This window comes from Euprymna scolopes, chromosome 15, assembly GCF_053919585.1.
Source record: "Euprymna scolopes isolate OS-2025 chromosome 15, ASM5391958v1, whole genome shotgun sequence".
Taxonomy (NCBI): Eukaryota; Metazoa; Mollusca; class Cephalopoda; order Sepiida; family Sepiolidae; genus Euprymna; species Euprymna scolopes.
Window position 1 is genome coordinate 80,539,879 of NC_136496.1, and position 17,990 is coordinate 80,557,868.

Genomic DNA, 17,990 nt, shown 5'->3' on the forward strand with positions numbered 1-17,990 from the left:
AAATGTCAACGAAAAAAAAAACAACCTCTCCTTGTAGAAAACTGCCCAGTTTAGAGTGAAGGAATTAATGTTTTTTTTGGCCAATTTTTTAATATTTATCGTCCAAGCAACCAAGCTTTAAAATGAGACCAATTTTGTCACGTTCCGATGCGTCTGTCCATGTGAGACATGCACACATTTTGCCTTTTGTATATTTTTATTCAGCACTTTACTTGTGCGACTGGACTATGTGGACGATTCTAGCATCAATTTTAGGAGGCTTAAGACTATTTTTCTTTTAGATGTGCAGCGTTACTACTTATTACTTATATATATGCAGCCTCAGCTATGTCGGGCACGTCGTCAGAATGAGCAACAAGAAAATGCCTAAAGCCCTCTTGTGCAATCAGCTTCATTCTGGAAAAAGAAGTGTTGGATGCTTCTTGTTGATGTAAAACTTAAGAGGAATCTTATAGCAACACGTATTCCATTGTCCATTCTTGAACAAACTGCTTCTGATAGAAAACTATGGTGATTAATATGTTGCAATGTGATGATGCGATTTGAATACGAACGAGAATAAAACTCAAAGAAACAAGAGAAAGAAGGAAGACATTTACATTCAACCATTTTTCATGTACTGCTTGTGGCCAAATTTGTCAATCATTGGCTGGACTTAAATATGAGAGACAAACACTAAAATTCAGTGAATTCAGTTCTAAGACACATATACATCAAAAGCAATGGGTGGGTCCATTATATATATATATATATATATATACCATATATTTTGGCATATAAGACGACCGTCAGATAAGACGAAGTATAAATTGGAGCAAATTTTCATAAATTTATTATATATCGGTTGTATAAGATGACTGCTAACTCACAGAACCATGTTTGTTTAGCCTAGACTAGAGATTGCAACACCTGGTATCTTATGAAATATTGGTTTTTAAAGATGGTTTTTTAACTTTAAGGGTCGTATTATACAGTGTGTACATACTTTTATTTAATTTCATGTTAACAATCTACATAGTCACGATAAAGACAGTGCCAATGACCCCAAAGTTCCTATTTCATGAGAAATATAATCCTTGAACTTAAAGGATTATATATCTCATGAAATAGGAACTTTGAGTCACTTGATGAGGTCATTAATTGACAATGTCAAAGTAAATTGTTTACCTGAAATTTAATAAATTGAGCACTATTAATAACCTTTTTCATTTCATGGGTCTATGGATATCTTTAACTTGAATATATATATATATATATATATATATATATTTATTAGTGATGGGTCGATTTCAATATTTTTTCTGATTCCGATACAATTACAGATGCCAATTCTTTATAAATCTCTAAATATTTAACTATAGAGTTGTTATTTTCCCCTGATTACTGTAAAACACATGTGAAATGTGCATATATTTTCTCAAACATAAAACTACACTTGTGGGGGATGGTCTATAGATTTTAATTTTACTATCAGTTTCAAATCAATATTTATTTATTACTTTATCATTACTCCAGCAGTAGAAGAATTTGTTTTAAACAAAATCAGATATGAAAATGACAAAGGAATCGTTTTTGGCATCAGAAAATAGGCACATATTTTTCCAATTCCGATACCCCCGCAAATTCCAATTAATTGTCCCAACACTAATATATATATATATTACTTTCAATTTGTCTTTACATAAGCAGTAATGTGTTGCTACAATTAAGATTAGGAATTACACTTTTGAATATAAGCATTGTTTCCTGAAGAGGTCTCTAGTTACTAAATACTAGAAGACCGAAACATGCTCATAAATGTGTAGCAATATATCACTGCTTATGTAAAAACAAATTGAAAGTGTAACTTGCTCTACCTCGGTATTGAGCACTTTTGTATTAATCTTGTAATATTTCACTGGTTACTTTGAAAAATAGCAACATCAAATAATATATATATATATATATATATATATATATATATATATATATATATATTGTGTATATTTAGGCAGCATATTCTCCTTTAAGCATATATTGTTAAACAGCACAGCATTGTCTTGTTTGACAATTTTCCGTTTTATTTTTTCCAGTTTTCGAATAATCCTTCTTGTGTTATATGTAAAATGGTGTAAAAGTGTTCCGTGTTTGAAATTGGTTAATGATTTCAGAGAGGCAGTGTTGGATAGAGGAAAATTTTTCGGAGCTAGTCAAATCTTTGAGTTGGTTTTCTAGGTTGTGAGCTTCAGAATTGTGGTGGTTAATATTTTCAAGAGCAATATCAACTTGCCTCTTAATCAAATTAACCCTGAAATTCCGCGTGTTGGGTTCGTTTTGGGTAGCTGCGTCGTGCAATTTAAATTGTGTATATTTAGGCAGCATATTCTCCTTTAAGCATATATTGTTAAACAGCACAGCATTTTCTTGTTTGACAATTTTCCATTTTATTTTTTCCAGTTTTCGAATAATCTATATATATATATATATATATATATATATATATATATATATATATATATATATATATATATATATACATATTACCACTCTTCAGAGTGGATATAAAGTGAAACAGTCTTTCTGTGAATTACTTGGGTTAAGCATACTGATGAATGGAATAAATTGACACTAACGTATAAAGTAATATTCTTTGTGCAAACAAATGAAGCTTCTGGTCTTAAACAATATGTATCATTATAATTTCACCCACTTAGCAGGAGCCATAGGGTGTAGAGGTTGTCTAGACAGTTGAGTTTCAATCCCAGCTTGAGGTAGTTACTTGTTTAGCCATAATGAAGAGATGCAATACGGTTTGTGTATAACTACACATGTGTGTGTGTGTGTGTGTGTGTGTGTTTAATTTTTTTAAATAATCCAAATTATCAATTCTCCATTTAAAAAATGCCAAAAGAAATATTTGTCAAAAATAAGTTGAATGCAAACACAGATTTTTGTGGAAAAAATATCTGAAGTATAGGAATCTTCAAGTGTATTTTGTTTAACTTTGGAATTTTTCTGTTGAACTTGGGAACTGAACAGAATTTTAAAATGGAACCCTTCATTCAATCCATAGGGGTTGCACGCTCTCGTTCTGTCAGATATGACCGAGTAATTATGTTTTAGTGTCGCCCACATTGAGGATCAAACCTTCAACTTCCGGAAGAGTGTAACTTACAACTAAATTTTAACAACTACTTTATCCTTGTGGACAATTCGAATATGAATTTTAGGAGTTTTAAATCTATTCTTGTTTTTAGATGTGCATTCTTACTACTATACATTACTATTTCTTAATACAGATTATTTCAACACACACACACATATATATATATATATATATATACTAGCATTGGGTGCCCAGAGTTGCCCGGGTATTTGGAGGTGTATGCTGAGCAAAAAAAAGGTCAATTTTTTAAAAACTTTGACCCCCTTAACATTTATTGTTTTGGGCTTATATCAAGTTATTAAGTTAGATCCATGTCCAAGGAACCTATATCTAAAATTTCAAGTGTTTAGACCCAAAATTGTCGGAGGAGTTTGGTAGAGTTCTCAAAGGTCAAATCGTTGAACTTTGACCCCTTAACAGTCAAATTTCTGGCCGAAAACCGATCACATAGATTTTCCCAAATCTCAGTACCTTGTATATCAAATTTCGAGTCTGTAGACTAAAAATTGACAGATTTATTGTGTAGGGAAATGTACACAGACACACAAACAGACAGACACGTTCACTTTTATATATATATATTATCTATTTTAATTATTACATGGTTCCCATATTGTTAAATTCTATACTAGGTCTGCTTAGTAGATAATCACTGCCCAGCACTTCTTTGAATGAAAATTTTGTGCAGATTCCTGAATTTGACAGAAGTTTGACAAGATACACTTGAAGGTCGAAGGTTACATCAACCGAAACATTGTGAAAATAACACTCGAGATGAGAACAATAGTCTGAAGACTCCAAATAATATGAATAATAAATAAATAAATAATAAAATAAATAATAATAAATATAAATAATATGAATAATAAATCCTCATCTCAAAAATTCACTTAACATTGTCATTTCCCCTGACTGAGATATACATGCAACTCGGGACAACTTGTGAATTTAATATTCTCTTGACACTTCCTCCTTTGGAGGAAGCCGGCTCAACCTGCCTCAGGTGAATGCTGTCGACATACTGGTATATCCATTAAAAACAAAACATGATGTTACAACATACAACGTATAATGCATAGATCAAATTCTGCCCTTTCCATCCACTGTTTTCGATTCTTTTATTTTGTCGTTCATTTTCCAATAGACAATCTAATTAACCCTTTATCCTAAAGTGGCTTTCAGCCTTGATAAGTAATGACCCATTAATAACTAATTTATGATAACTTTAAAAGTTCGATTAACTTTAAAAAGTTTTATTTTCATGAATAAATGCTTATAGAAAATCTTTGACGTCTATCCCAAAATATTGATTGGTAAAAATGCATAAAATTCTAAAAATGTGTTTGTTTTTACGCTGGATCATGAATAAAAAATACTTTCCAAATCAGTTAATTAAACAAAAAAGAATTTCTATGATTCACAAGTTTGGGTTTTGTAATTCCTATTGTTGCACTTTCCAACCATGTTCATATGCTTCTCATGGGGCATTTTGTACTATAGACAGCAAAACGAAAAAGTGGTATAAAAAGCAAAAATTAGAAAAAAAAAAAAAAAAAAAAATTATTAAAGGCAAGATAAATTACTCTTTTACCTATCTGGATAAGTATTTTGTGTTTTAATTTATTTTAAAGTGTTTATTCACTTTGAAAGAAAAGTAGTGACAAGTCTTCAGTTAGAGCAATAAAAAATTGGTTGACATGAGACGGTCATCTAAGAAGTTTCGATGATCGCTCAAAAATTGACAATTAAACAAAATACTGGTAAAAACCTATCAATGGTAACATTCTGAGAATTTTTAAAACCAAACCCATCATTTAATCCACTGGGTACATTATCCTAATTTCACATTCCATATCTTTTAGATATGGAATTAATAATCAGAACAATCATGTCGACACACTGATTCCTGGTAGATCACTAAAGTGATGTTGGGTCTGGTCAGCTGCACAAAAGTTGTGAGTTCAAGCCTTGGTGAAGGAACTTAACTGCAAGTGATTAGGTGATCCAAGAAAAATGAGGATCGATGATTTGTATCATTCGGACTACTATTCTCATTTGGGGTGTTATTTTCACAATGTTATTGCTGATGTAATCTCTGGCCATCTTCAGGTGAATCTTTATGTTGAACTTGGGAACCTTTACAGAATTTCAAACTGAACCTCTTATTTAACCGGAAGGGGGGGGGATTGTTCTCATTCTGTCAGCCTTGACTGGTTTTAATTACTAGGTCATTAAATTGAACTTTTAACTTCCAGGAGTTTGGTTGTTTTGTTTTACGGCATATCAACACTTTTCAGATTATTTAATGCAGAATCTGGTCGTTTTGATAAAAGTTTTTGTGCTTCAAGTTTTAGGGAGTAGTTGAGAAAAAAAAAAAAAAGAGAGAAAGAGAGGAAAATTGTTTTTGTTTTGGGTTTTGCAGAACATGATTGAATTTTGAAAAGGAGAAGAAACAACATCAATGTTTGATGCATTTTAAGTCAGGAAGATTATATCTTCAGACAGCCTGATCTAGTAGTACGAGATAAATCTTCAGAAGATTGTCATTTAGAACTGAATATCAATCAACACTTTTATCCATTGCATCTCATATCCATAATGAGAACAATTTTGATGTTCATGTTCAGATGTTGACTAGAAGGTACCCAAGTTCAAAAAGATGTACGTAAAAAAACACTGGAAGCCACATTGGCCGAAACATTGTAAAAATAACAACAGAGTTGAGATTAGTAGTCCTAAATAATCAAAATAAAACGGATACAAGATATTTATTTATTTATTTACTAGCAGTTCAGCCCGGCTTTTGACCCCTTAACATTTATTGTTTTGGGCTCAAATCAAATTAAAAAGTTTGATCCATGTCCAAGTAACCTACATCTAAAATTTCAAGTGTTTAGACCAAAAATTAGTGGAGGGATTTGGTAGAGTTTTCAAAGGTCAAATCGTTGAACTTTGAATCCTTGATAGCCAAATTTGTGTCCAAAAAACAATTAAAAAGATTTCCCCAAATCTCGATACCCCTTATCTCAAGGCGATGGATGGCAGAATAAAAGGAATCTACTCAAATTGTTTTAAAAATAAAATAAAAGGAAACAATTTAGGTCAAACTCGAGTTAGGCTGAAAGAGTACGCAGTGGCTATAAAAATTCTGATAATGTAAATTATAATACTCCGTTTTCGAAACGAGTTCAGCAACAGGTATATCCTTTTGCTGTTTTCATCCATATCATATAATAGACTCGTCTACAGCACGATAAAATACCTTCGGTATGGCTATCCCACCCCCACTGGTTTATACAAGGATTGGTGCACTTTCTCTAAGTGATGTTGCCTATAGTAACAATACTATGGTGGATACTCCGCCAGACTTGATGAATTCTTGTCCTAGAATCCAGTAATATATAAAAAAAAAAAATAAAATAAAATAAATAAATAAAAATAGAAAATAAATAAAAAAGATATACTATAATGTAGTTGACTGGTCAATAAATGAGAGAAAAATTAATATTATCAACTTTGTTTTTTATAACTCAACGTTTTAGAGATAAAAGTAAATGGTAATGAAATATTTGAATCTCTACGCATATCATGGATTACAATAGAAAAATGCGAGCACGAAAAATATGGTTAAGCTTAAACATGGAAAAGTAAAGGACTAATTGTTAAAACTGGAAAAGAAAAGGACAAGATATTCTAGCAAAAAATATAAATTTATAACTTAAAATATTGCAGCAGTAAGAATTGATTATATAATGTTAAATTGAATTTAAAAAAAAAAAAAAATGTCTTAATGCTACAATATTTTAAGTTATAAATTTATTTAAATATTTTTTACTAGAACATTTTGTCCTTTTCTTTTCCAGTTTTAACAACTAGTCGTTTACTTTTCCATGTTTAAGCTTAACCATATTACTTTTCATACTCACATTTTCTCTATTGTAATCCACGATTTTTCCAGGTTTCCAGGAAATTCACTTGTTCTTTGTTTTATTTCAGTCTTTTTGCCCCCATAAACATAACATACACATATGTAATAACAATGTATGGCACTCGTTTGCTTTCAATAAAATCCCCCCAATTATCTCCCTTTCATTCTTTCTGTTTCACTTGTTACTTCTCTTTTCGTGAGAGCGGTGAATTGGTAACAACAGTAGTCACTGAAGCGACATGGTTGCTATGGAAACCAGTCATAAAAACGTCGCTCATCTTATGTTTTTTTTTTAATGATTTTGAACACCAGTAAATTCATCATAACTTTTGTTTTACTGAACAAAAATTGAAATTTTTTTTTCACAATATAGCTGAGAAGGTGATCCATAAACTGTAATAATTGTTTGAAATTTGGTCGAAAAATGAGTGAGTGGTGAAGCTTTAAGGCAGTTCTAAATGACTAAAACTGCCATTTAACCATCTATATCCTTCAAACACGGTAGTGTTTCAATGATACAGATCAAGTGTTAGCCCCAGGAAGTGGCCCTTGATTTTTGAGAACTTCTACTAAAGTAAAATGAAATGATTTTTGGATACTTTTACACAGTATTTCTTCATCTGATCCTACCATCACTCATGCGGTATTCATTTGAACTTATTCTATATACACTTATACATCATGAAATATACATCACGACATATACATCACATCACAACATATACATCATGACATATACATCACATCACAACATATACATCATGACACACAGATTTTTCACACGACTTTGAATATTATTTGTTTTTTTAACCTTTTTATTTTTGTTTAACTTTGCGTTATTTTCTGTGCAACCAGTAAAGATCATACTTTTACAAATTCATAGTGTGAGAGTGGGACACTGACTGGAACCTGATCAACCTTGATTAGGTTACCCCAGGGATATTGAACGATCAAAACCATCAAGGAACTGAGGAAACATTACTGATGATAATGTTCCAATCGCATCAGAATAATGTAGTTCTCTAAAAGAAAAAAAAACAAAGAAAACAAACAAACAAAAAACTTCATCTTAGAAATTTTGTAAATAAAAATAAAAATGAATAAAAAACACAAACTGCAGTTTTTGTACTTTTATATTTTACAAATACTTTGAAATTTTTCAGATGATTCCTTTAATTAAAAAACATGTAAAAAATATTTTTTTAAAAAAATCATAGAAAAAGAATAGAATTTGGTTCTTTGATACGACAGGGGCGCATTCCAAGAAATTTTTTTTTTTTTTTTTTCACTTTTGATTTAAGGGGCACAAATGAATCTTAATATTCGACTGTTGCTGTTAAATATTAATTAAAGCTAAAACTTATTTTCTAATATTTCCTACAGTTTAAGACGACTTCAAATTACTTTTGAATATAAAAAGCTTTAACTGAGAATATTTCATCATTTTGATCGACCATTTAAAAAGGATTAAAATGATTGTTGACATGTTTACTGGTTATGTATTGGGATCCTAGACCAGTAAGTGGAGATTAGGTTAACTAGTATCAATTTTGGCAAGGGTTATACAAGTACATGCCATGATAACCTGGCAGCAAACAGAAATAGACCCACCTGCAGCTGGCATGATTGAAGCAGGGAGGTCAAGGGTTACCTCCAGAGATAAAATGCGCTAGAAATGCAGGCGTCAAGTGATAGTGCATAAAAATGGTGTCACGTGTGGAAAATGTTGAAAGATTTCAACTACCTGGTTGCAGTTTTCACAAACAAAGTAGATGACACTAGGGAAGTAAGACAACATTGTAATGGCAAGGATTGCAAGGATTGCATTACCCAATACCTGGAAAATTGCTGTTTTTGAATTGTGGTGCTACCGTAGACTTCTTTGTGTAAGTTGGGTGGACAAACATACAAATGAATGGGTTCTGGAGAAGACTGGACCATGCCGAAGACTGCTGGACAACATCAATGACAGGAAATTGCAATTTTTGGGACATGTGACCAGAACAGACGGCCTAACAAAAGATTTGCTCTTTTGTACAACCCTTGGCAAAGATGTGGAAGACCAAAAACAAGAATGTCAGACAACATGAAGGACATTGCGGACATTAGCATGGCTGAGTTGCTCAGAATGATGACAATTTATGAAGAGTGCCACAGTTGGTCAGTAACGACCATTCCGTTAAAGAGAGAAAGATGTAACGTATTCAGGGTATAGAACAGAGTTTCACACAGTTCAACTGGAGAAGCAAGAGAGGCAACATATGTCTGAAAATGTAGAAAAAAATCGAAGTGAACATTGCCTTGAGACCCTACCCGTTCGTTGATTATCTTAAGAATAAGTAAAAAAAAATTTAAGAAATAATTCATGCGGTCTCTCCCTCTAAGAGCAAACTCTGTAAATAAAACCTTTGAGATCTCAGCAAGTCTCCACCGTGTTTTCATGCATGAGTAGATACGTCTCAAATTAAACAAAAGATCACAACCATGAGGGGGGATCAACAGCCACGCATAAAAAAGTGACAATAAAAAGAATGAAAGACCAGTGACCGCGCATGTATGTAAGAAGACTTTTGCTGGTCTGATCTCTTCACCGCTCACTGGCGAAATCATGCATGTGCATGAAGTGCATGCATATGTAAAAGACGATGTGCGAACTGTTCGTTGAACATTTGTTGATGAAAATCTCACTTTATGGTCATTGCACTTCGAAATTTAAAAATAATTTTGAAATAAGATAGAAAGTAAGTTCTGGCTTGAATAAAAATTCCAAAGTAGAAGTCAAGTATTATGGTTCAGTTGTGGTTATTAAGTAAAGGAATGATTTTTATCATGTGTCCCTGTCATATCAAAGAACTCAGAGCTTTTTTGTTACGGATATTAATATCTGTAATATTTTCAAGTGGGAGGACTTGGTGGCAGTAGTAGTAGTAGTAATTGGTAAATGGTGTTTCTTTGGTATAGAACAAAAATTACATCCAGTTACATTCATAGCTTCATATTTTGTCCAAGAAATGATTTAGCAATATAAAAAGAAATTCAAAATGGGGGGAGGGGGGGGACTTTTTTAGGAATAGGTATCCAGAGATTTGCAGTTGTAAAATAATAAGTTTAGAGAAAATTCTGACTTTTATCGAAACATACAAAAAAAAAGGTTGTTACTTTTTTGGCTAGATGACTTTTTCTTCAATCAATTAGAGATCAAATTCCAACAATTTTTTTTTTTTTGAGGAGGGATACGCTCATTACTTCTGCCACTTTTCACTTGAAATATTTAACATACCTTTTTGTTTTTTTAATGTAGCTTTACTATAAACAAAATTAATATCCAAATTACCCCCTCCCTCTACCCCCAGAAACAACAGTGCTTCTACACAACAAGAACTTAGGTTAACGTTAATTTAGAGTTAGAGTAAAATAAAACAATTTGGTTCATATTGTGTAGAAGCACAGAAACAAGATTACAGAATGTATGATGAAATCAACAGCTTCTTTCACAAAACACCCCCCACTCCTCCTCCCTCCCAAAATGCTAGAAATACATTCAGTTTGTTCTATGAAGTTTGTTAATGGTAACCAGTTTCAGAAATCTTAGAAATAAATACTGAAATAGTCTTGGATACCTATTTCTAAAAAGTACCAAAGAAGATTAAGATACTGTAACTTTAGAAAACTGTTTTTTTTTTTTTGTTTTTTTCAAATCATTCAATTGGACAAAATATGCAAATATGCTTTTGTGATGTAAGAAACTTGAATATATTAAGTATATTTTTTTTCCTTAGAAAACTGAAGATATAAATAAAACATCCAGCAATTTTTTAAAAAGAAAAATAGCATCTCAAGTTTTTAAATAGTTTACAATTTTTACAACTTGAGATCTCTTGTAAATACAAGATAGCCGGAATAAAAAAAAAAAATGTCCCTCTCAGGAGAAAAAACTAACATGGTTAAAAAAGCACAAAATGAATGGATGTCCATATATGCTGAAATGAACAAAACTGGGTTCAAGGATACAATTGGGGCACAGCCAAAAAAAAAAAAAAAATTCTTTTGTTTAGCAGCAGCAAAAGAAAATTTTAAAATTAAAAAAATAGTCTTCAATTTCAATACTTGCCATAAACGTCCTCAAACTTTATTCATTATTTTCAAACCTTTTGCAGCTTCATCATTTAACTGTCAGTCTATCCGGCTCATTAAGCCTTATTCCTGAGTGAAGATAACCAGAGAGTTAAAAGTTTGGTGAATTTCAAATCTAATGCTAATGAATATTTGCCATAAGCCATAGGCAATCAAACATTATTCATCCCATTCGTTATTTCAATCCTCTCATAATATTTTTCATCATTCCACGGACAATCTATCGATTTCATTAACCTTTATCCCCCAAATAGCTTTTAGCCTATATAAGTGTATTTTCAAGCATTATTAGATTAAACATAGGCCCCACATTTGTTTAACTTTGTGCCATGTGAAAGTCAAGTTATTTTAAAGTCTTTAAATTTTTTTTATTAAAGTCATTCCTGGCTAGAATAAGAATCTGACGGCAGAAGTTTTAAGCATTATAGTCTATTTGTGCTTTTGAACAAAAAAAAATAAAATGGATTTCTGCATGGATCCCTGTCATATTGAAGAACTGCATGGATGAAACAATTTAGAACTTTCTCATAATTGTGATTTTTTTTTTTTTTTCATTTCTGCACAGTAGTAGAAAAAATTGAACCCCCCCCCCATTTCCTTTTGTAAATTTTTTCTACTATTATGCAGAAATGAAAAAAAGTTTTTGCTGTCAAATATATTTCAAACTGTATTATTGATGAGCAGGGAAGCACCCAACTTTGCCGGTCGTAAAATATGCTTAAATATATTTTAATTTATGCAGATTTTGTATTTATTATTACAGAGCCAATTCTCTATTGAATATTATATTGTACCTAATATATAGTTTTAATTTTAAAAGTTAAAAAAAATGACTTGGGTTCCATCAGCTAGAATCGAAACCAAAACATTTAGCGCTAATCCGGCAGATAAATAAGAAAAGTATAAAATTAAATTACTTCTAGCCATGACAATGAATTTTTGCATGCATAAAACTAATAAAAATATTTTGGCAAGTTGAAATGAACATATTGCATTTCAACTTGCCAACATATTTCTGTACGCATTATTAATCTATCCAAACAAAGATTTTACTTGATATAAACCATCCTTGGTGTAGGATTACTATTTCCTGTTAATTTCAGTGTTATGTGACCAGTAGTTTAAGAGTTTATTGGTTAAATACACACGTACATACATCTATTTTTCGTTTATTTATCATTTTATTTATATAGACCTATTTAATTTTTTTTTCTTTTTAGATTACATCTAAGTATTTCTAGTATGAATGTTGTCTTAAATCATTCATCAATTAATGATAAAACATTCACAAAGTTCAGATATCATAACGCTCACTCACTTATTGTGGTCAGAAGCTCTAATCTCGAGTGGCTGTCTTTTTTAGAAAAGTGCAATGTACCGTTCTGCAATTGTTACAAATAAACTCACAGATGATTTCACTATAACTGAATCCCCCCTCCCGGAATAATTACATTGGCGTAACATTAAATTCCTGGCTAAAATGAAAGTTCATAGACCAAAGTCAAGTATTATGGTTCATTCGTGCTTTTAAACCAAAGAGAATTCTAATGCTTTTCAACAGCGCCTCCTTTGTCTAGGGTAGCCCCCAAAACATGCCATGATTGAATCATTAATAAAATTCACAATTCTTTTCTGCAATCCAAACATATTTTGTTCAAATAAACTTCAGTGTATGATTGCCTTGTCCATCCAATTTCAATCAGGAATGTCCAACTATCTTTATTCTATTGCCATTTAACGACAATCATACCTGGCTATGATGTGAACAATTGTTTATAACTAGAATATATTCCTTTGATTTGAACTGTGATGGCTCTCTTCAGCTCAGGAATAGTTTGGAGACTGTTTTAATAGGCATTATCTTTGTGATAACTCCACAAATAAAAATCTGGGAATATATGGCCCATTAAAAATCCCACCTTTTATCAGTAAAACCAAAAACTAACTGAAGACGCTCCTCTTTGTTGAATGGCGATAGAAAATGAGATAATTGGACATTCATTACTGAAACTTTGTCAGGCATGAACTGAATTTCCATAAAATATGATTGTAATTGCAGAAAGGAATGTAAAAGAGGTTTTAAAAACTCAATAGGTGGCATATTTTTTGGGCCACCCTATATTATTGAACTGAAAACTGATTAGTGAACCAAGTTAATCCACCGGATTATCAGTGTTATATTATTGTTTCTTATTTTCCTCCTAGAGTCAATCAACTGCAAAAGTATTTGTTTTTCATCTTTCTTTTCAGTAAAGCTGCGTAATCTCTTCATTTCATAATTTCCATCACAGATGTCAGTATCATCCTCATAATATATCTTAAAAAAAAAAAAAAAAAAAAAAAAAAAAAATTTCAGAAGTCCACAAACTCAAGGAGTTTGTTATGAAAAAAAAAAAAAGCCATCAGCCGTGGCAAAGGGAAAACATGTTCAAATAGACTTGCATAAAAAGAGAACAAGTTCTACAACAATTTAGTTTAAAAAAAAAAAAAAAAATTCCCGTGTTTTTAAAATATTAGGCTTTTCTTAAAAAAGTCCTTCACAACATTTTTTTTTTAAAAATCATCCATAGGTTCGTCCATAAAGACCCCCCCCTCCAATAATTACATTTCTGATAGCAGTCAATGATGAGTTTGTCTCCCTTCCCAGCTATAAAATAATATCCAGGTGGTGTTAGGGATGATAGTGATTATAATCGAGATAATTTGACGAAGGCGTCACGTGTACCCAGGGAAGGTCCTTTCGTTTGTCTTTTTTCTTTGAAGATTTGGAATTTTGACCGACTTTGCTGCGTTGACTTCGTCTATCGACAGTAGCATAAATAGGGACAGTACTTTGAGCACTAGGACCAGGAGCCATGTTGCTGCCGATAGACATTGGCGTCGCATAGCAAGGAGCAGTCGTTGAATCGTGCATGAAAGTATCATAACTTGGTGGTTTCTCCGAGCCAACAAGGCTTGGGGGTCCGCCGTTAGTTGGGCCAAGGCTATCAAGACTGATGTTATGGTCAATGCCATGTCGGTGATGGTCTCTGAAACTACTCTGGGCTGGGCATTTGTAACGCATCTTGACAAACTCCATTTCATCATTCACATTGGTAGCTGGAAAAAAAGAAAGGAGGAACAAGAATTAAAATCATATAACCAACTCTAAAATAAATAAATAATTTTTTTTAAATAGTCAATTAATTTTGAAGTTAAATTTAGAAATAAAGAAATATTGAATTAATAGCAAGTTCAGGAAACTGCAATACTTATGCAGAATTTATTGGAATTTTTTCAGGCAGTTTACATAAAATGCAGGGAGGTACCAGATTAAAGTGTTGTGATATTGTTCTTATGTACGAACATTGGTTAATTTTTTTAATCGAAAATATATTATTTCTGTTATTACAAAGATAATTCAATGAAACTTTAAGAAAATTAAAATTAAGAAAAAAAAACAAAAAAACGTATTGTAAGTTTTCATGAATAAATATTTTTTGAATAACTAATAGCAAACATTTTTTTTTATATATATATGATATTTTTGTTTTTATATTTTGTTCAAATCAAGATAAACTTTGTTTTTTTTTTTATAATAAACCAATGATAGAAAATGTTTTAATAAATGAAGTTGGCTGCTCCAATTTCATTGGTCCAGTATTCCGGAACCATTTGGCATTTTATGTAAACTACCCAGAAAATTCCAATGATAGCACAGTCCTTATTCTGCATAAGTACCAAGGCTGTTTTTAATCCTTCCATTTTGGCACATTTCCTTCAAGGTTTAGGGAAAAGTTTTTTCAATCTGTGTTTGCTCTGTTATTTTGAACGACAGTGAACCCCTAATATTGTTGATCTGCAATGGTTTTAGCATAATGACCACGCAATAATCAGAGTGGGGTCCAGAATCCCTTCTCCATCAGATACTCGGTTTGCTGAGATTATGAATGCCTTATTTGCTTGGCATATCAAGTGATGTGGTCACACACAGCATGCTATCTTTTTCATCAATTCCATAGCACAGATGGCTATTCCAAACACTAGGAAGTGTGGTAGAGCAAGGAATACCTGACTTGAGCATGTCAGAAAGGACTTGACTGCATGCAACATGACTTATATCAACCCTTTGGATTGGACCGCATAGAGAGTAGACATAGGACAGCACATCTCTAAATTCCAGGACAGATCTTAAAATAAATAATTTTTTTTTAAATAATCAATTAATTTTAAACTTAAATTTGAAAGTCTCAAGGATTAACAACTATAAAATAAACTTTAATCATCAAGTTCAGGAAGCTGCTTTTAATTCTTACATCTAGGCAGAGATTTGAGACAGTCTTTTCAACCTCTTTACAGGTGTAAAAAGCAACTTGACTGCAAGCATAAGACATTGTCTTTCCAGAGACCAAGATACTTGCAGTATGGTAAATATCTTAATATTTGAACACAACAATTCAGATAAAAGGAAAAAAAATTCTGACTGAGGAAGGGTTCTCTCCTCCTGCTTCCTCTATAATTATTTAGTAATTAAAACAAAAGTTGTTAAACATGTTCTAAAACCGATCTGGTCAATGGTATAGAGGAAAATCTCAGTCTACTTCAACATAACATGGACATTTTTAAATAGTCATTCTGAAAACACATTTACACACTTGATATTAATGGGAAGTTATGGAAATGTGTTCAGATAATGATTAATATGATTTGATTGAAAATAAATAAAATAAATGATCAATTAAATTGCAATGAGGTTATACAAGTCAATGAGTGACCTGAGAATATCTTTCATTTTGAAATCAGTGAAAAGCACAGAACACATTTCAAACAATAACAAATTGCTGGAATGATACAGGAATGACACAATGTGTGTAAGAAATTGATGGAATGATTATGCAACAATTATAAAGAAATGATGGAATGATGTAGCCATAACACAACACATAAAATTTGCTGGAATGATATAGGCATTATGTAGCAGAGATGATAATCACTCACCAAAGGAAAATATGAAGACTTAAAAAGGCTTCAATAAATGACATTGTAAATAATGATATTTCCATAATAATTCGGTCATTTTTTATGTTATTGCTATAATAATTCGGTCATTTTTTATGTTATTGCTATAATAATTCGATCATTTTTTTATGTTATTGCTATAATAATTCGATCATTTTTTATGTTATTGCTATAATAATTCGATCATTTTTTATGTTATTGCTATAATAATTCGGTCATTTTTTATGTTATTGCCATAATAAATAGGTCATTTCAACTCGCTCATAAATTGGTCTCACCAGTCACAAGCGATGCTATAATATATCTAATATTCCAATTCAAGGCACATAACTAAAAATTATCTAATTTATATTGCTATATCATTAAAAAAATAACCTAATTATTGCCATATCGTTAATAAATTTTATAATTGTCATTGCACTATTATCAAATATTTTGTAATTGTTATCACAATATCATTAAAAAAATTATCTTAAAAGGTTATTCTAATTTCGTTTAAAAAATGATCTTATTTTTATTGTAATATGAAAACGACCTAATTTTTATTGCAATATAATGAAAAAATGATCTCATTTTTATTGTAATATCATTAACAACGACCTAATTTTTATTGCAATATTATTAAAAAATGATCTAATTTTTATTGTAAAAAGATAACCTAATTATTATTGCACTATTAAAAATTATCTAAATGTTATGGGCAATATCATTAAAAAATAAAGTGACCTAATTTTTATTGCAATATCATTAAAAAATAACCTAAAGACTAATGAAAACCAGAAAGAATGTTGAAATCACACCTAATGGAAATGATTTATTGCATACAATTAGTTGAACAAAAGTTGCTATTTTTAGCCATAACTGAGGCAAGAGAAAATTGTGGGTTCATATCTTTCCAACATTATTAGTGCATTAACATAATAGATCTGATATGATTTTAATCTGCATCGCCAATGATGTTATCCGTCCAGGCTTGTAATATAATTTCGATACACATATTGTACATGTATGTCAAATGAAACGCACGTTAAAAGAAACATTAATAAGTGAAACATTGAGACAAACGAATACATGCAAAAAAAAAAAAAAAAAAAAAAAAAAAAAAAGTTACAATAGATAAAATGATAGAAGGAAATTCATGCTGCACAGAAGAAAAACAAAAACCCTGAAAAAAAAAAAAAAAAAGAAAAAAAAAAAAAAAAAAGACCGATGTGAATTCTATTCTATTTCAAGACAGCATGCAACAAGACATTTTCAGAATAGCAGCTAAGTTTGGGTCTACTCTGAAACACAATGCCTGCAAAACATATACGGTTAAGATCTACAATTCAAGGAAACAAAGGCAAATAGATAAAGACTCATTATTGAAAAGAACAACGAAATTAACAACAAAAAAAAAATATTCAACATGAAAAATGTTCAGTACCCTTTCATGCAGCAAATATCACTCACTGTTGGTGTAAAAATTGTTGTTTTTAAAGAATATAAAATATTATCGAGTAAGTTAATACTAAAACAATCTATATAAGATGAAAATTCCATGGATCTAGTTTAGCGCATTTATTTGTCTCTGAAAATCATCCACTAAAACACTTTAAATACACCCAGAAACGATCCTTATGACGTTATCTATTAATACACTTAATTATGATATCTTTATGTAAATTTTGTATTTATCATTATAGAGCCAACCAGCTACTGATTATTATATTGTACCCAATATATAGTAGTGGCCGCCCAGCGTGGCCCGGTGGTAAAATCTACTTAAATATGTTATTTTAATTC

At 31.1% G+C, this 17,990-nt stretch overlaps 1 protein-coding gene across 3 annotated transcripts in view; it reads right to left on the bottom strand.

Annotated features, from left to right (window-relative positions):
- Positions 1-8,188: 8,188 nt before the first annotated feature.
- LOC145293938 (sodium/potassium-transporting ATPase subunit beta-1-interacting protein 2-like) overlaps positions 8,189-17,990 on the bottom strand; it is a 249,386-nt gene continuing 239,584 nt past the window's right edge. The window contains exon 6 of one of the 3 annotated variants that reach the window (XM_080140792.1): positions 8,189-14,306. In XM_080140792.1, coding sequence (XP_079996918.1) covers positions 13,879-14,306 — 428 coding nt within the window. In that variant the 3' untranslated portion in view covers positions 8,189-13,878. The remainder of the gene's footprint in view (positions 14,307-17,990) is intronic. The other 2 variants (XM_080140795.1, XM_080140793.1) reach the window with 2 other exon arrangements.